This window comes from Tachypleus tridentatus, chromosome 13 (assembly GCF_004210375.1).
Source record: "Tachypleus tridentatus isolate NWPU-2018 chromosome 13, ASM421037v1, whole genome shotgun sequence".
Taxonomy (NCBI): domain Eukaryota; kingdom Metazoa; phylum Arthropoda; class Merostomata; order Xiphosura; family Limulidae; genus Tachypleus; species Tachypleus tridentatus.
The window spans coordinates 222145218-222166040 of record NC_134837.1 but is presented as its reverse complement, the minus strand read 5'-3'; the positions used below and the strand labels follow the sequence as shown (position 1 = coordinate 222166040).

Below are 20823 nucleotides of genomic sequence, written 5' to 3'. Positions count from 1 at the left end.
TAATGGGTTTATATTAGTTTCAAATAATTCCACCCCTCATTAGTAACCATGAACACAAATTAAACAGAGATAAGCTGGATCTATATCACTGTGAAAAGTATTAACCATATCATTGATGTGAATGTGCTTTGTAGTCACTATAAGAAAAACTATGTGGCTATATAATGTGAATAACCAAATTGTGGCCAATGACACTTTTTCTTCACCTATCCAGTGTAGGCGTTCTTCGCATGACTACAAAGCACATTGAAACCATCAGTATGTTTAACATGTTTAATTGTTTACATCAGAAATGTTAAAGGTTCTGAAATTCCATATCTGTTTTTACAATATTTTAAACTGTGTAGTTAATGAAAAACAATTCATTACAATTAGGAAAAATGTTAAACATTAATTCACCATTCCTTGCTAATTGTTCATTCATATTTTTTTGACACAAACAAACAAGCACTGTATATGTGAACAGCAAATGAAGACAGGATAGTACAATATACTGTGAAAAAACATCACCTTCACTCTGTCGTAAGTTGCAAGTTCCAACTTGTGAATGAATGGATTAAACACTCCAGCAAAAATAGATGTTGCTTCTTCTAATGTTCTGCAGGCCATTTATATCGTCACTTTACCCCAAAACTTGAAAAAAAAATTATGTTATTATAAATAAGCAATTTAATTTTTTAACTCAAAGATTGGTTCCACTAGAATAACATATTTTAATAAACTACTGTCAAGCACTTCTTTCATTTTAATGCATAACATTTCAGACTTAAACCTACACTAGATATTATATGCAGAAATATTAACATTTTAAGTACAGAGCTGTGTGTACATCAAAACACCCAAACTTAAGTACAAAGAAATGGTATATAATATACATATGCTGTATATATGAGTGCATTCATCCTTATCTTAAGTACAAATACTGGTGTAAAAATGCACATGGACTACAATTCAAATACAAAGCTGAAGAATAGATAAGTTCAACACTCAAATGAATAACTATGATTCACTTAATATATGCAAAAAAAACCCTTCATGTTCACAAGTAATATAAATGTTTCAGTGACACAGCCACAATACCTTCATCGTTAAAACCTATTTGAGGTGTGCCGTTTATATTAGGAAGATAATACTTTAGCCTCTCATGTGTTTTAATATGATTAGATTAACTATATAAATAATGTTTAAGCAGTAATCTCTAGTGTCCATAACATACATAATATGTTAATGACACTCAAGATAACATCCATGCAAAAACAATATAACACACATTATTATGTTGTACACAGCCTAACTAATCACTGTCACCTAGATTAGCAAGTACAGCTTTTATATGTTAAATTATTAGAAATAAAGTTGCTAGTTCACACAAATATGATTCACTCCTATAGATTACATTAACTGGAACAAAATATCAATGACTTTTGAAATACAAATTCACAAATATTTTTCACTATTCAATATCTAACATTTAAGAAAAGATGTACCTGTAAGGCATTTAATTATGGATCAGAATTGTATATAGTTTACAAATTACAATGATTTACAGTTATAAAACACACTACATGAGCATGTATTACATAGTGTACCTGTGTCTATATTAAATTATTTCCCCTTTTATAAAATTCATATACATTCTAAAAGTACCATAGTGTTTTTGCATATTAACCTACTAAGTATTATATGACTGAAAATGAAAGAGCTTTCATAATAATAACAGATAATACTAATAGTAAATATGTGCTGAAATGCAGAAATGGTGTTCCTAATGTAATGCTACATCGATTATAATAAATAAATTATGAAAAGTTCCTAAAAAATCAACTAAACAAATCTTTTGATAGTCTTTTAAAAGGTTGTTACTTATGTAAGTGAGGGTAAGGTTGTAGATTTGGTGTATCTGAATTTTCAGAAAGCATTTGACATGATGCCATATGAAGGAATTGTAAAAATGAAAATTATCTCTATAGGTGTGGGATATAAGTTAGGATAGAAGTGTGGCTGGATGGAAAAAAATAGAGGCTTGTTATAAATAGAATTCAGATAAACTGTATAAACATCATAAATACAGTACTTCAGGAATCACCTTAGGACCTTTGATATTTACATTAATGACACAGATGATCAATAATCCTGCAGGTTTTTGTAGTCACATTTGTGATATATACTAGCACATACTATGGTCATGATGTTGCTATCTGTGAAGAAAATGCTACTGATTTAGAAAAAGATTTACATCATTTAGCGAATTAGGAAAATAAATGGTAGACTGGTTTTAATTAGAATAAATAAATGATAATTTATGTGATGCTTATTTGAATTATAAGTATAATTTGTTGAGAATAAGCTTAACAGTGTCATTAAAATAGTGTACTGTTACTTGTGGTAGGGCAAGTAGGATGTTAGGTTGCATAGACAGAAATACTGAATACAATTCTAAAGAGGTTATAATTTAATTGTACAGGTCACTGGTTGGGCCACATTTAGAATAATGTGTTCAGTCTTGAGCTACTTGCCTAAGGAAGGACATTGTATTATTTGAAAGAATTCAGAAAAGGGTTATAAAAATAGTGCTTGGAGTGGTGGGGTTGTCATTTGAGAACTTCTAAAATTGTTTTATCTTAAAAAAATAACAAAAGGAGTTAGAGTGGATCTAATTGAGATATTTAAAAGTGTGAAAGGAACTAATGGAGATGATAAACTTTTTTCATACTAAACAGTAAGAGCAGTAAAACGAGGGGACAAATATAAATGTTGCCAAAGTAGAAATCATCTCAGCTGAGATAGTTTTATTTTTCTCACAAGATGGTTGACCTTTGGGATGGGATGCCTCTTAGTGTTGTAGAAGTAATACATTTTTGTGAATTAAAAAGAAAGTTTGATAACTAAATAAAATATAAGAGCTTTCAGATTTTTTAATTTTTTAAAATTAACTTATTAAATAGTTTTAGTTTAGTTTAGAGAATGAAACAGTCAAGGTAGACCAACAGGTCTGTTGTTGTCCCTAAATATTATGTTATGGTAAAAGATCTTATGATTATCCCTTAAAACTATCTCTCTTATAAATATCTGGTGTTCCTTCAAAAAGTTTAAAGTACAAGGTGAAACAGGAATTACCAGCCAATAATATATGAACAACAGATGATTGTAACATGGGGGCATTCAAAGGTTTGTACACTATGCAACTGATGTCTTTAGGAAATTAACCCCTACACTATATATGAAGTGAAAGAGTTAATACAAATATCAATACCCATACCATTACACTTCATTACACAATTCTGTGGAATTTCTTTAAAAGGCACAGTATATTAAAAGTGTTGTTTTAGATATGTTTTATTTTAAAAAGTTGATTTCTACCAGTAATTTTTCTTTTATACTTGGTGGGAATTGTACCTTAGTCTAAGCATATATCTGTCCATTACTATGCATTATATACACTGAACTAAGTAAAAAAGATATTATAAATGCTCATTATATTCTCAAAGACACTTCCATGACATACTCCAGCTGCAGCTTAGCATTTTACACCTTGAACTAATATGATGAATATTACTAATAGTAACAGAAGTAATCATGACCGAATTGGCTATGTTTATTATTGTTACAATGTATAAAGTTACCTTACATACCAACTTAATCAAGTAATTCTTTGTCTATAATTGAGCATAAAAAACAGCAGACAAGATATTTTTTTAAAAAATGCTATTTAAATTGGGAATTAAAACGTGCAAATTAAGATTAAAAAAAAAAACAGGAAACAAAGCTGGATATATTGAGGCATTATTTACTCAAAGTTCAAACCTATATTTCGACTCCACCAAATCATATGTAATTCTACTTGTTCTGAAACAAAGTTCTATTCTAATTTCTAGATGTTACTAACAGTAACAATAGCAATGGGCCAAAATACGTTGAATAAATAATGTACACAGTATCTTGTCTTTTCTTTTATATACGATCCCTAATTGCAGATTTTTCAATTCCCAATTATTTATTTAATTTCTAATAATACTATATTAATGTATTAGATTAATGCACTAACAGTAAGAAGTATTGAATTTAGAAATAACAACTAGGTCAGTCTGCAACTTTTAAAATGAAGTTCACGTTGGTTGTCGCGTATCTGACATAGTAACAAAAATTTACAATATCAAGAAACAAAAAAAAAAAGTCAATAAACACAGAAAATCAAATTACTTATGCAAAACAAATAATATTACCTACGTCTTTATTCACGGACTCCAACGATTCCCAAAACATACGGCATACCTTGTAAATGACAAACTATTAGAAAACGTGCGACATAAATAAAGAGAAAAACGAAATTACTCTGTAAAACAAAACGCCGTTTTAGTATATCCTAAAAACGTTGAATATTAAAATCCTTAAATACAAACAAAAAATGTAAAATTTCTGAACGACGAAAGGTCCGATCATTATTATCTTTGAGGTACGTTGCAAATCAAAATGCTCAACAAAACGGAATTTAACTTTCGATAACAAAACCCAAATAGCAAAGAACGCAGACTTAAACAGATACACTGCTAGCCACAATCTTGAAGCTAATGAACATAAATATAAAATATGTATTTTGCGTTGTTAGACTCAACCACTTATTTGAGTAGAGCTTCGAAAGATGAAAATAAGAAAAGCATTTTATAATTTTATATTTTTAGCATTTAATAGGGAAAATGTGAACACTATGAAGTTAGCCTAAATACCAGTTGGTAAAAAGTTTAAGACCATACTGAAATGAATCATTAATTGGTAAACACATAATGAAATTTAGTCATTTGTGTTCAAGCATTAGCATTGTCAACATCTCCTGTGTTACATTGGGTAAAAACATGGCAAAGGCTAAAATGTTGACAGAGTTTGAACGTGGCACCATTGTCGAGCTGCAAAAGCAAGTTCTCTTTCAACGTGCCATTGCTGGTGAGATTGGGCGTATTAAAACTGCTGTTGCAAATTTATTAAAAGACCCCGAGGGATACGGAACAAGAATTTCAAGTGGTCAGCCCAAGAACATTTCGCCAGCATTGAGCAAGAGGATTCGACAGGTTGTCTGACAAGACACCAGCTGTTCGTAGAACCAGATTAAGGCCCTTACGGATGCAGAATGCAGCTCAAGAACAATAAGATGGCATCTATGAAAGAAAGGCTTTAAAAAACCGTAAACGTCTTCAAAGGCCATGCCTCCTTCCACACCACGAAACAGCTCGGTTAAACTTTGCTGAGATGCACCAAACATGGGACATAGAAAAGTGGATGAAGATTTTGTTCTCTCATAAGAAAACATTTAACCTGAATGGTCCAGATGGCTTCCAACGTTACCAGCATGATAAGGATATCTCACCGGAGACATTTTCTACACGACACAGTAGAGGAGGTTCCATCATGATCTTGGGTGCTTTCTATTTCCATGGAACAATGGAGCTTCAGGTTATACAGGGGTATCAAACAGCAGCTGGCTACATTGGCATGTTGGAGAGAGCATCCTTATTGATTGAAGGCTCTCGCTTGTGTGGAAATGACTGGATCTTTCAGCAGGACGTCAATTGACAGAATTGACGTCAATTCCAAACAGTGCATGATCTTCGTGAAACCATCTTCACCATTTCAAATAACATTCCAGCCAGCCTTCTGCAAACGCTTATATCGACCATACCAAAGCAAATGTTTGAAGTTATTCGCAATGACAGCCGTGCAACTCACTTCTAAAACCTCTTGTTGGGCATTTCCTGCCCTGTCTAGGACTTCTTTTTGGTATGGTCTTAAACTTTTCACCAGGTAGTATTTAGGCTAATTTCATAGTGTTTACATTTTCCCTATTAAATGCTCAAAAGGTTTTTTATTTTTATTTACCCTTTTCTTGTTTTCATCTTTCAAAGCTCTACTCAAATAAGTGGTTTAGTCTAAAAACGCAAAATGCGTATTTTTTCTTTATATTTATTGGCCTTAAGATTTTGGCCAGCAGTGTATGTCACGTTGGATATACCGCAATATTACTTTGAAAATGAGTTGTAGAACAAATGAAATTGCTATACAATAGAAAAATATGAATTTTGAAGGTAACGTTCATTATGCGATTGGTACAAAAAATAGTGATATATAAATGAAAATAGTGCTTGAGTTTTCAAATTGTCTTGAAAATATTTGCGCAAACTGTTTGCCTGTAACCGTCTGTAATTTTGAGTTGATTTATTAGAAAGAAAGCAGCTAGTCACTCAGTCATTATATGGGCTACTATATACTATCTGCTTAATAGAGGCATTTGCTTGTGGGCCTGGAAGAGACAACACAGAGAATATGTCAGTGCCCTTGTACACTTGAAACGTAGCTGCCTGATAAAGGAATAAAGGTCAGCTTACAGTCAAAGATACGCCACAAGAACTTTGCCTCAGAGACCACGGTAAGCAAAACATCACGAATACGGAGCTCAGGATCAGGGTGAATACTCCGTTTATGGCAAAAGTGCATGCAAACAGTTTTGGAGAGAGAAAAGTTAAAACCATTTTCTGTGGTCCGCTTCAGTAAATGACTGAGGGCAGTCTGTAGCTGCCGCTCAATAAACCTCATGTTTGACGACTGACAAGAGATGTGGAAGTCATCGACAAAGAAACCATTTGCAATTGTAGGGGTAGTTGTCCACTGATAACATTAATCTTTGTAATGAAAAGTGTGACACTCACGACACAGCCCTGATGGACTCCAAGTTCCTATGGGAAAGAATGGGAAAATGCCGAAAGTTGTATCATAAGCTTTCTCAAGGTAAAAAATACAGAAACAAAATGTTGCTTGAAAAAGGCTTCAATGATTGATGTTTCAAGTCGAATCTGGTGATCCATGGTGAAGCGCTGTATTTGGATCCAACACTGAGTGGGTGAAAGGAGGTTGTTTGATTTGAGAAACCAAACAAGATAAGCATCAAACATCCTCTCTAAGATCTTACAGAGACAGCTCGTCAAAGCAATTAGACAGTAGTTAAAAGGAATCTTGGAATCCTTCCCAGGTTTAAGAAAAGGGAGTACAATACCATAATGCCAAGCATCGGGAAAACATTTCCCTGCCAGATCCAGGTAAAAACAACCAGAATAACAGCAAGAGAGAAAGGAGGGAGATGGTGCAACAACTCGTAATGAATATCATTAGGTCCGAGTGATGTACTGCAAGACCAATGAAGAGCAAGTTAGTTTCACCAGTGTAAGGAGGCGATTATAGTCATAGAGACGATCAGCCCAAAAGGAAAGAGACGATCGTTCTGCAGTGTTTTGATGGCTAATAAGATAGGGATGAAGCAGAAGCGCTAGTTGCATGAAAAAAGCTTTTGCTGAGAGTACTGGAAATGCTCTGGGCATCAGCAACTTCTTAGCCATCAGAGAACAAGATCAAAAGAGGGCAGAAGTACAATGGCCACTAACCCTTCCAATTTTGTCCCATATGACTTTGGAACTTGCTGTAGAAAAGATCCTAGAGGTGTATTTAATCCAATGTTCTTTTTGGCTTTGACGTCTAACCTGCTGAGCATGTGCATGGGCCAACTGAAATGCAATGCAGTTTAAAAATGTGAGATACCTACGAAAGATATCCTGTTTATAAGCTTCTCTTGTCATGTGGCAGGCAGAATTCCACCAAGGACAAGAATACTGTGGAAAATGTGTCGAGGTTTTAGGAATACACTGACCAGCTGCCTGTACAATACAGTCAATTACTGCTGTCACACAGTCATTTATCGATGACTTATGCACGATGACAAGATCAAGTTCTGAGAGAGCAGTGAAAGAAGGCCAGTTGGCCTGGTCCAATTTCCATCGAGGCTCGCAGGTCGGATGGCATCGGCTACGGCCAGTTTCTCTAAAAATAATAGTAAAATGATCACTACTCCGTGGATTAATGTCGGCCCTCCAAGAAAAGTAAGTGAAAAGTGAAGGGGAACAAATAGAAAGATCTATAGCAGTAAAATACTGATTAGGTGCATGAATATAAATATGAAAACCAGTATTGAAGAGAGATAGGTTGTGGTCCAAGAGCATATGCTCTATAGCACGACCTTTCCTATCAATACTAGCACCACTCCATAGGGGATTATGCCCATTAAAATCCCTCAATAGTAAAAAGGGGATTGGTAACTGCTCAGTGAGAACATCAAGGTCTGAGTCAGGTAGAGAGAACAAATAGTGATGATATGACCCAAGGAAATGCGGATGGCTACAGCCTCCAAGGTTGTATCAAGTTAAAAAGACAGGTTGGGCACATGCTGGTCAATCAGTTATGTCATCCAGCCATGCACTCGTCCATCATACAACTTTCGTTTCTGTATAAGGAAAACTGCCGAAGGGTGACTGTATTAGCAGGTTTCAGAAACGTTTCCTGTAATGAGAGACACATGGGATAGTAAAAGTCAATCAAATCTTTAATGTAATTCATATTTGATCGAAAACCTCGACAGTTCCACTGGATCAGAGTGCCATTTTTATCTATGTGGAGGAGAATGTTGGAGAGGGGGAGATTTTCTGTTTGCGACCACGTTTTTTGTTTTTTTTCATTATTGGGCGAAGAGCTATCAACCTGCATGGATCCTGCCCTGGACGAAAGTTTCAACGACTGAAGGCGTGAACAAATGGTCGATTTAGTTTTCGGGGCTGCAGAAGAGGATGGACCCGAGGAAACATCTGAACCTGAAGAAAGTGGAACTGGACAGTGGAAGAAGCAGTAGGGACAGAAATGGAAGTCGACATAGATGCATCAACTTTTTTAATTATGGAGGACACAAGATTCTTAAGATGTTTTGTAAACGACTCTGTTGGAAGCACGGAAAGATCTGTCTGCAATCATTCTGTTGCAGTGGAATAGAGTGCAGCAGCATATGTCTGAGGCGGAGTGGGGGACAATAATTTCCAAGCCTCTGGGTCGGTGATATTATTACGAGTCTTTAAGTGTTGCACCTCTTTTTCTTCTACCCATTTAGGGCAAGAAATAGAGTAAGAAAGGTGTGGGCCACTACAGTTAACACAGTGTGGTTCGTTGTTGCACTCGCCAGAGTAGTGGTCTTTACCACCACAACGAGCAAGACCAAAGAACCATGACATGATGTTTTTGAATGACCAAACCGCTGACACTGGAAACATCTGAGATGGTTAGAAATGTAAGGCTGTACCTCACAGTTCAGATAACCTGCTTTGACTGTTGCAAGAGGACGTGATGATGTAACCGTTAATATCAAAACATTGGTAGCGTCAATAATTCCGTCTTTACGAGTGAAGATTCGGCACATTGCAGCAACGCGTTGGCTGGAGAAACTAGCGAGGAACTCCGATCAGGAATGTTCGTTAAATCCCTCTCTAAAAGAATTCAAAGTTGCATGGGAAGTGACCCAATGGGTATATCCTCAATGGCCTTTGATTTCAAGAGGAATTTGGTATGTTGTGGTGAAGATGTTTTCACCACAATGTCTCCAGAGCGCAACTTCTTTACTGACTTTTAAGATCCATCAAGTCCCTCTAATCCATTTTGAACAAAAAACGGAGACATTTACCCTAAGGATTTCTCAGATGAGGAATGGATAATCAGAAATCGAGGTGAAGAATCTGGCTGTATTTTGACTTACAACAGAATCGTCCATGCGTGTTTGTTTTCCAATGATCTGTTTCTTTTCATTTTTTTTTTCATTTTTATTTATTTTGTCAGAAAGCGGGGTATCTATAACAAAGATTCTGCATTTCAGTGCCCACTGACGCCACCCACAATGGATCCCTATGCAAGGTGCACTACAGCGCCAAACAAGGACACCATTGCAACACCAGGGTTGAACTCCTCAATCATCAGGATCCTCTCCTCTCCTTCACTGGTCATCACGCACGGCAAACACGTATGTGGATGTTTACATCCTAGATGAAGTAAACTGAATGAACAGAACCTTTTCTGGGAGATCCCCTCACCACGTACAAAAATCCATACCGAGGGGTTTAAGTATGAGCTACGTATGACGTTGTGAACTTCCAATTGATTCATACGGAATTAGTCTACTATACCGTACATTATTAGTAATCACCTTGTACAGGCAAAACCACTGTTCTGATGAATCTATATTACAACACTTTATTGAGCTGATTTTAACTTTTTCCCTACTAGAAAGAGCCTTATTTCTCACTAAAACATTTTTTTACATAATACATTCTCTAAGTTATAAAATGTTTCTTACATGAATAATTTTCTGAATAAAAATAAAATTCATGCTTGTATTAAAAACATATCTTGAATGTCATATCGGCCTCTTTCATGGCATAAAGAAAACAATTAAGAGTTCATCTTACTTCAAATTACACTCAAAATGGGAACTTACTGACATTTTATAGTCTACATATTAAATTATTTAAATCACTAAAAATTAAGCGAAATAAATAATTTATAAATAAGTTAGCATTTCGTAATCATTATTTTATAATTTCAAATGTACAATAAACAAATCAAATATAATTATAAAAAATTATAATTGCTTTTCTTGCGATAATTGGAAACTTTTGTTTTTTCATGACATGCACCTCGCGCTTGTGGCTGTCTGTTGCCTCTCTGATGTCATGTGATATGCATGTGCTTCAGGCATTGTATTAAATTACACTGTTGTTTCTTGTATGCATAATTTTTTTGTGAAATGTCACCCTTCAGATGTGAATATGGATTCAAAAGATAATAGAAAAAAATGTAATTGTATCATTGAAAACTTATTGCCCTCCTTGCTAGTACAGAGGTAAGTCTACAGATTTACAACGATAAAGGCAGGGGTTCAATTCCCCCTCGGTGGGCTCAGCAGAGAGCCCAATGTAACTTTGCTAAAAAAAGGAAGAAAAAGAAATCTTATTAGTGAACAAGTTTGGTGCAAAGAATTTTAGTGATAAAGAAAGCATCATCAGAAATGGTAGACTGATGCCAGCTCTGAGACTGACTGGAAGAACACAGCAGTGCGTTCGAAAATTCAATGTAAACTAATATAACAGGACATCTTGGTTAACTGTTTGTCTTAACTTGAAGAAACTTTTCCGCTGTCCATATTTATTGTTTAACAGTGAATTTGGGACATGGAACTCAAGTGAATTTGATTACTTTAAATAATATGCATAAGGGCATTAAAAGATATGAAAATTCATCCAGTTATGTATTTTCAACTCTAGGCCTAGCTAGATTTGGAAAATCACCGATTTAATTGCAACTAAATAGTCAACATAAAATAAATGTGTGAATGCACAATGAAAAGGTAAAGAGAAACAGAGACATTTTAAAAAGATTAATCGACGTAGTTTGATATTTGGGTGAACAACAACTAGCATTTAGAAGTCATGATGACTCACTAGAGTCTACTAACCGTGGAAATTATTTGGACTTGGTAAATATATGCAAGAAATATGATCCGTTATTGAAACCCCATTTAAAGAAATCGAGTATTTGTTTTTTTCTGGCCTGTCAAGTAAAATCCAAAATGACCTCATTAATTGTATATGGGAAGTATTGTTGAATAAAATTAAACAGAAATAAGTAATTCTCCGTTTGTGGTTCTTATCTTAAATTAATCTACTGATGCAAGAACCATTTCTCAGCTTTTTAGTGTTGTGCAATATGTGACTGAAGATGATAAAATTTGCGATAGATTTCTGAGGTTTACAAATGTTAGTGCAGATCGAATGTACATGCAAGATAGCGTTTAATTCAGTGATGAATTAAATACTGGGTCAAACTTTGTTACACAAACATATGATGGAGAAAGCGTGTTGCTCAGTGAACTGAATTGGCTTAAAAAAAAAAAGTTAAGAAATAAGAATACAAAAGTCTTTTCGTTCATTATATGACACATAGATTGAGTTTACTGCTGTCGCAATTTATGACGAAGATCAACGAGTGTTTTTTTTGCGAAATCAACAAAGCATGTGCACCTTTTAGGTACTGAACTGAAGATAGGATCCCAGAAAGGGACCTTGACTCATTGGAATTACAATCACTACCTTGTTAAAACTGTCTTGGAATACAAGGAAGAATTCGTTGAGTTATTTCAAAATACTTTTGATAAGTTTGGCAACTGGGATACTGGAACCTTTACCTATGCCCAAGCACTTTCATCGAATCTCAGATATTTTGAGTTCAATTTCTTGTTAAATATAATTGCCAATATTTTTCTCATATAAATTATATATTTGATGTTCTACAGAATAGAATATTTGACATATCCTATTGTATGAATAAAGTAAATGAAATGGTGATTATTCTGCTAAATAGAGAGACAATTGTGATGAATGTTGAGTAGCAGTCGATGGATTATAATCCTCTACTAAGCGAATAAGGAATAGTCCCGGAGAACATATTAAAATAACATACAGAAAATTATTTTATGAAATTTTGGATGTAATTTGCTGTCAAATTGAAATTAGGTTTCAAAGCTTGAAAAACATAACATTCCTTGAGTTTCTTGACACTGAAAAACTGGAATAGAACAAAAAATATTTCCTGAATTAGCATTGAAATCATTGAAAGTTAATTATGGAGAATATTTTTCATCATTTGAAAAGTGAACTTTGAGTTTTATATGATGACACTGATTTGAAAGGAAAACTAATGAATGAATTACTTTATTGTTTGCGAAATACCAAGTTAGATACAGCCCTGCAGCAACTTACAATGTTGTATGAGTTAATCTTGACTCCTTCAGTCATCAGTTGAACGTTCATTCTCTCACTTAAATAGAATATACAGCTACACCAGAAATACCCAACGACAAGAAATACTTGCATGTTTAACGTTATTCGCGACTGATAAAAAGCTTTTTAAGGAAATAAAGACTGATAGTTTCTATGAAGATGTAATAAGTTTATTCAGTCAACAGGAAAGGAGGATGGAATTAACATATAAATAAAGTTGTCGAATATGTCTTGTTTTTATCTTTAATCGAAATATACTAAATCTTAAATATGACTAATAACTACAAGTAATTAATTTTCCCTGTATCGGTCATTCTGTATATATATATTTTTTAATTTCTTAATCCACCTTTTATGCTTCTGCTTCTCCAACAGGACAAATCACCACAAGTCCCTGCTGTCAGTCATAAAAACGTGAAAGTTTAGAATATAAATATGTCATAAAATGAATAATTTTAAACACTTATTAGTATTAAGGTGTAAAGTATTTGAAAAAGATCACTGGAAGTTACTTTTATCAGTTATCTGATTTAATTATTAAAGATTGAATTATGTTGTTACAAAGTCTGTTGTAATTACCTTTAAGTTATGTTTACTAGCTTTATGCATGTGCGATATATTTTTAACGGCTGTGTTATTCTCTTTAAAAACTGTTTTTTGTTTTCGATTATTTTCTATTTAATTACTAGGCATGGATAATTTGTGTTCTTTGGAAGCGGGAATGTGATCGGAATTTCTAAATTGCATACACATCTGTATAAAACAAATTTAAAAGGCATGAAACCAGCGTCAGATACTACCAAAATCCACCATTTTCGCTGAAAATCACAAATATCCTATACATCACTTTACTATGCATTTTATTGTGTGTCTCTCCCACACAACACGCACTATTGATTTCTAAAAATAGGTTTGCTATTTTCTGTTAACTATAAGTATTCTGTAGTATTCTGTTTCAGAAATTACAAAATATCTAATTTAATGATAATGTTTCACACTTTCAGCCTTAATAGCAAATACTGATTTAAATTCTGACTCGGTTCAAGTAGTTGTGATATTTGCCTTCTCCCACCTAGGTAACTCAGTAGTACGTTATACAGTTACAGTTTGGTTCTTATTACAAGCAAAATAAACTGCATTTTTAAAATTAAATTAAATTAAAAATATATTTTTCTTATTTATAATAAACTGGTGGATTGTGAAGGGCAAGCTACGATTTGTTGTTTTATCTCTACTTCAACCAATGGTAGCCACAGGTTACTCACCTCTAATCCATTATTGCGTTAATGTAAATTGATTCTTTATTTCTCGTCTTTCAGTTTCTGTCTAAAGTTACTGTTAGAATCAAACACAGTTTTTTATCTTCGGAGCTATAACTTTTAATCCAAGAACTCGCTATTTTGTCATAGCTTTGGCCTCCTTTGCCTTTTATGGACCACCTAGTTACCACTGCTGATAGCCCAAGTCTTTTATCCTTCTCTATTTTCCATTCTGGTTCACAACTCTCCCCATCTTTTTTTAATGCTAATGGAAACTTAGACAAACTCAAGTAATACGATACTTACTGTACCGTCTAGTACTTTCATCACTCTTTTCAGTAGCATTTAAGTGTTCCTGGTTGTCTCGCAAGCTCCTTCGTGGCGATGAAATAAATAAATAAATTTTGTCTTCGAAAATTTCTGTTTTTCGATTATTCTAGTTTTCTTTGGTTGACATGGTGTGTTTTGCAGTTACTGTATTGTGTGTTTGCATAAGTTTTGTAATGTCTTTATATTATTTTATTTTTGTATTCTTCTCGTTTCTACAATTTATGTTTTGTTGCAGAAATTTCATAAGTGAAATTTTTGTGCTTTTAATTGTAAGTTTATGTTTGTTTTTCATCTAAACGTATCTCAGTGTCTTTTCGAGTTTTCGAGTTTTTTTTTGGACGTTTATGTTGAATTTTATGATGTTGCATTTAGGTTTTTCACTGAACGTTTCCAGGTGGGAGATGCAAATGCTAGTGGTAGTAAATTTTTCCTTATCTTTTTTTTTTCTCTGTTATGGTCTTCTTTAAAGAGTTTTTGATAAAAGAGAAGGTGTAACCATTCCGTTTAAAACGTCACAGTCTTTTAGCATTCTATTTAAATGGATGTCTTAAACCAAGTGTTTTCTGCTCTTTTGTTTAAGCATTAGATTGTACTATGTTTTCTTGATGTTGGATGATACAATTGGAAGTGTAGGTATCTGTTTGTGTAAGTGGGTTTCCATCTACAGTTGTCGAGATTTTTAGAAATCAGTGGTCTTGTTGTCAGACAGTTTCAAGGTTCATTGAAAAAGAAATTTTAATCTTGAAATTAGTGTTGTACAGAAAATGTATCGATACCCAGTAAATAATTCAATTATCATATTTAAGTGTGGCAAAATAAGCATCTTTTTCAGGACAATCAAAGTATGTAACGTCAATTATTAGTTATAATAAATGCTTATAGTTGTCTATTTGACTTATAAAAGCGAAATAGCAGGTGTCCCATGTAATATTCTGTAACTAAAGCAATACGGTACTTAATAATATTCTGCCTATTGAAATAATGTAAAAAAGACGTAAGTGAAATGATATATTTTGTCAAGTGCGTAGTTATATGGATAAAGACTGTTAAGAATATTGAGATAAGTGCTGCACCTGTAGGATTTGTTTGTTTGTTTTGGAATTTCGCACAAAGCTACTCGAGGGCTATCTGTGCTAGCCGTCCCTAATTTAGCAGTGCAAGACTAGAGGGAAGGCAGCTAGTCATCACCACCTACCGCCAACTCTTGGGCTACTCTTTTACCAACGAATAGTGGGATTGACCGTCACATTATACACCCCCACGGCTGGGAGGGCGAGCATGTTTAGCGCGACGCGGGCGCGAACCCGCGACCCTCGGATTACGAGTCGCACGCCTTACGCGCTAGGCCATGCCGGGCCGCACCTGTAGGAAAACATTTTTTTTCTGTACATGTGCTCTCAATGAATAAACACGTATCAACAGGTTATGGGCCCAGGAATGCTCTAATAGTGCTTAAACACATGAAACTGTTTTAAAATTGTTAGTACAAGTAATCCAGGAGATACTGAGGATTACTGTAGAACAGTTTTGGATGACAATTTTTGTTGGATGGCACAGGATTTACATGGATACTTTATCACAAGTGCTGGGTGATTTGTTTCGTTTGTCTGGAAGCCATTGTGAAATATGAAGATAAACTGTGAGTAAAATATTGATTGACACTCTGTTTTCTCAAGTCATTTAAAGGGAGAAATAGACCTAAATCAAAGAAAGAAATATTACAGTTGTAGTTGAAATAGTTTGACAATGGAAGATAAAATATCAATTGATAAGTTGGATGAAAATAATTGGGCCACATGGAAATTTCAAATGGAACATTTATTGAGAGGAAAAGGCCTATGGGGCCATGTGACTGAAACAGAGGTATTGGCAGAGACATCCAATGATCAAACAAGGGTATATTTCAACAAAAAAAGGGAAAGAACATTTTCAACAATTGTTCTGAATATTCAAGATGTACAACTCTATCTTGTCACCTCATGCACAACTCCTAAGGAAACATGGAATGTACTGCGTGCTCACTTTGATAGGAACACACTAGCTAATTTTCGATGTGAGATGAAAGAAAGCATGACGGTCCAGAAACATTTGAAACAAATGAAGGAATTAACGGATCAGCTTGCTGCGGTTGGGGCGGAAATAGCAGAAAAGGATCAAATTGTTACCTTACTTGGTAGTCTGCCAGCTAGCTATGATACAATTGTAACAGTTCTGGAAACCAGAATTGATGATATCTCATTAGAATTTGTGCAACAGGCACTAATTAATGAAGAACAAAAGAAGAAAAAGACCACATCGAATGAAACATCATCAACTGCATTAGCCACTCGCAGCAACTTCAAACCACATGGAACACAAGAAACAAAGAAAAGGGGTAACAGCTTCAAGTGTTACAAGTGTGGTAGAGAGGGACATATAAAACGCAATTGTCCAACACTGAAAAAAATGGTCCACAAAGCTAAGAATGTGGATATTAATGTGGCGGAAGATTATACTGATGGAAACAATGGTGTTGCCTTTGTAACAAACCAGGATAAAGGAATAGGAAATGGGAAATGGTTGGTGGATTCTGGTGTGTCTAGGCATATGACACACCAGAGGAACATGTTATCAAATTATCACAAGTTTAGCACACCTCAGCAAGTTAGGATTGGTGATGAAAGAACTGTTGAAGCTCTTGGGGTTGGAAACTGTAAACTAGAAATGACATTTAAAGCCAGTAATTCAAAGCATGTCACAATGCAGAATGTTCTTCATGTACCAAAATTAACTAACAATCTATTTTCAGTAGGAGCTGTTACTGAAAAAGGAAATATTGTGCAGTTTGGAGTTAACTGCTGTTACATCCGAGGTAAATCAGGACAACTCCATGGCATGGGTACAAGAAAGGATGATGGTCTATACCAACTGGACTGTAAGACCAGTATTATTGAGAATGCCTCAGTGGCCTCAAATAGCAGCATGAATGACTTGGATATATGGCATCAACGACTAGGGCATGTCAGTGTTTCACAGTTGCAGAAGCTTGTCAGGAGTGGAAATGTAAGTGGAATCAAATTCCAGAAGTCTGATGAAGCCTGTTTCTGTGAGGGATGCACTGAAGGTAAAATGCACAGGAAGCCATTTAAGTCAGTGGGAGAAATCAGATCAAAGAGAAGACTGCAACTGGTACACAATGATGTCTCTGGTCCTATGCAAACTCCATCTATTGGAGGTAGCATGTACTTTGTTACATTTATTGATGATTACTCAAGATGCTACAAAGTGTATTTCTTGAAACAGAAGTCAGAAGTCTTTGAGAAATTCAAGGAATTTGAGAAGTTGTACTCGAATCTGGAAAGCACATAAAATCCCTTCACACAGATAATGGTGGAGAATTTACGTCAACTGAGTTCCAGCAATATTTGAAGTCAAGAGGCATTCATCATGAGATGTCAGTAGCATATTGTTCAGAACAAAATGGTGTTGCTAAGAGAAGGAGCAGAACTCTTCTGAAATCAGAAAGAAGCATGCTGTCACATACTAAGTTACCAAGAATGTACTGGGCGGAAGCTGTAGCTATTACAGCACATGTGGGTAACAGAGTATTCACATCTGCAATAAAGGATGGTAGTACACCATATGAGAGACGGTATGGGAAGAATCCAGATGTATAACACATGAAAGTTTTCGGATGTATTGCATATGCACATGTGCCAGATGTGTCAAGACAGAAATTAGACATGAAGTCTATGAAGGTACGTTTCATTAGATATGATAACTGCACCAAGGGATATCGACTGTATGATGAAAAATCCAGGAAGATTTTCAAATGGCGAGATGTTATCCTTAATGAAACAGAATTTGGTCAAGAGCCTGTGACAAATGTGTATATCTCATCAAGTGAACAGATAGTGGACCAATAAACAGAAGTTAAAGCTAAAGATAAAGCTGAATGACCAGCAAGAACCAAGAAACCCCATCCGCTATGGATATGATGAGTATGCTGATATGGCAGCAGCAAATGAATCAGTTTGTCACACTGCAAACTTATGTAGTATGTTAGAGCCAAGCACATTAAGTTGAGCAATGCCAAGTGACAATGCAAAGGAGTGGAAGTCAGCCACAGATCTGGAATTTGAGTCTTTACAAGAAAATGACACCTGGGATCTGGTGGAATTACCAGCTGGAAGAAAACCTATAGGTTGTAAGTGGGTGTTCGAAGTTAAGTATGGAAATACTGGAAATGTAGAGAGTTTCAAGAGTAGGCTGGTGGATTATGGTCTGGATTACGAGGAAACCTCGCCAGTGGTGCGCTATGCATCAATTCGCTCCTTGATTGCATTTTCTGTGCAGAACAACTTGAAAATTCACCAGACGGATGTCATAACTGCATTTCTGAATGGAAATCTGGATGAAGATATATACGTGGAACAACCGGAAGGCTACACTGTTTCAAGGAAGGAAAACCTTGCGTGTAAACTGAAAAAAATCACTGTATGGATTAAAACAGTCACCATGCTGTTGGAACAAATCATTTCATGAACAGATGATGGAACTGGAATTTGTTCAGAGTTCAGCAGATCCGTGTGTTTACATACGGAAGGGTGAAAATCTAGCAATAGTTGCAGTATATGTGAATGACATTATTTTGGTTGCTGATAGTGATGATGAAATAATCACTATAAAGGAAGCACTGAAGGAAAAATTCCGCATGAAAGACCTTGGAAAGCTCCATTACATCCTTGGACTCAGTGTTGTTCAGGATGAAAATAATGGCTATGTATGGTTAAATCAAAGACAGTACATCCAAACTATGCTGGTGAAATTTGGAATGACTGAGTGTAAGGCAGTTGCAACTCCATCAGATGTAAACGTGAAACTGCAAAAGGATGACGGTGTTAGCACTCAGGTTGACCACATATAAAAGGTTAAGAAATGTAAAAAAAGTATGATTAACTTACTCATTTTTTTGGAAAACGTAATTTAGTGATAAAGTAAAACACAAACATGATAATAGGAAGCATTTATTAAACATTTTGGAATTATCATAATTTTATCATCAGAAATCTAGAGATACAAATTAAACAAACAATATTTGTAAATACTACAGAAACATCATATACATATATATAAATATATATATATATATACATAAGAATTAAAAACTTGATTATACGAATGTAAGACGAGGAACTAAAAGGTGGAACAAATGAGACATTTAAGTTAAAATAGGTTTAAATCTTTTGAGGACTGTGTATTATTTAGGGATGGAAAAAGAGTTTTTGTGTATAATGTTTCCTGGTGATAAAGGAAAATGTTCACAAGCGTAGAACCTAGATGGGGACTCATAGCGGCGTCATCTATCTGCTTATAAAGCGTTTTGTTAAAGAGGAAAGGAGAGTCTTTGGTAGAAAGTTCAAACATAGATTTGAAATCAGATTTAGAAAGTCCATTAAGAAAAATGTTTTTAGCAAAGAGATTAACAATGAAATATTAATGGTCTCATCCAAGGGAATATTAGTAAACAAGAAGTAATATAGAAGCTAGGCTTAACGATTTTTAATAGGGTTAGTTAACTAGTTTCTTTCACCATCCTATGTCTATACAAATACTATCCTTGTACCTCACTGTATCCTGTATCACACTTCTTATTACGTATAATTATACGAGGCGTTTAAATTATCTAGCTATGCCTCAATCTAGAGGAATTACTGCGTAGTTTATCCATTTTTTAGAGCTGTGATTTGAGATTCACTGAGGTGAAATGTCGCAAAGGTGATTATTTTGTTCATTACTGTGTCTACTTCTGTTTGCTTGATGATAGTCGAAATTTTTCTTGCTTTTTGTCTAAATTTTGATTAATAGTTAAGTCTTTATAACAGGTACTTATATGTATTAATGATGAAAATAAGTTGTAATTCTCAGGGGTAGTTAAATACACAAGGATATCGCGGAGGTCCAGTTCATTTTTGCGAAGAAATTTCAGCTCTCTGTTGTTTTTTCATTCTAGTTTGTTTTAAAAAGTTTATTTCGGCTATTTCTATGATACTTTTCTTTACTATATGGGGCTGAAGGTTAACTATCATTTTTATTTGTTGTTGTTTTGAATTAAGCACAAAGCTATACAACGAGTTATCTGTGCTCTGCCCACCACTGGTATTGAAACCCGGATATGAGCGTTGGAAGTCCGCTGACATGCTGCTGGGGGGTTACCTTTTTTAGGAAGGTTGGTTTCAATTTTTCTATTTTACATGTTTTTAGAATATTACACTTGTCGATTTCATTGTTTTTTGTAATAAAGTACATTTTTCTCTATCTTGCAAGCATGAGACGTTTAACAAACACTCTACAAAACAATGACAACCTAATTACAGCAAATATTAGCGTACTTCTGTCACAAAGTTCGAAATAACTAGCACATAAATAAAACCTTAACGTGACATCTAGCTTCGTTTTCATCCCTGGAATAAAAATTAAACACTTGTTAAAATTATTACAAAAAATCTACCTAACCAGGAAACATTTACAAAATATGAGTGTAATAGTTAAGTCTTTTACACGGTTGA

General features: G+C 34.7%; 1 protein-coding gene across 6 annotated transcripts in view; it reads right to left on the bottom strand.

The window, feature by feature from the left end:
- The window catches only part of LPCAT (lysophosphatidylcholine acyltransferase), a 75590-nt gene extending 71241 nt beyond the window's left edge, over positions 1 to 4349 (bottom strand). For 3 of the 6 annotated variants that reach the window (XR_013020461.1, XR_013020462.1, XM_076478256.1), the window contains exons 1-2: positions 4228 to 4348; positions 511 to 633 (exon numbers count right to left, since the gene is read on the bottom strand). Coding sequence is in view for 4 of the 6 variants with exons in the window: in XM_076478256.1 (XP_076334371.1) it covers positions 511 to 609 (99 nt within the window). In the remaining 2 variants the exon portion in view is untranslated. Of the gene's footprint in view, positions 1 to 510; positions 634 to 4223 lie in introns of all 6 variants that reach the window. The other 3 variants (XM_076478257.1, XM_076478254.1, XM_076478255.1) reach the window with 2 other exon arrangements.
- Positions 4350 to 20823: the final 16474 nt, after the last annotated feature.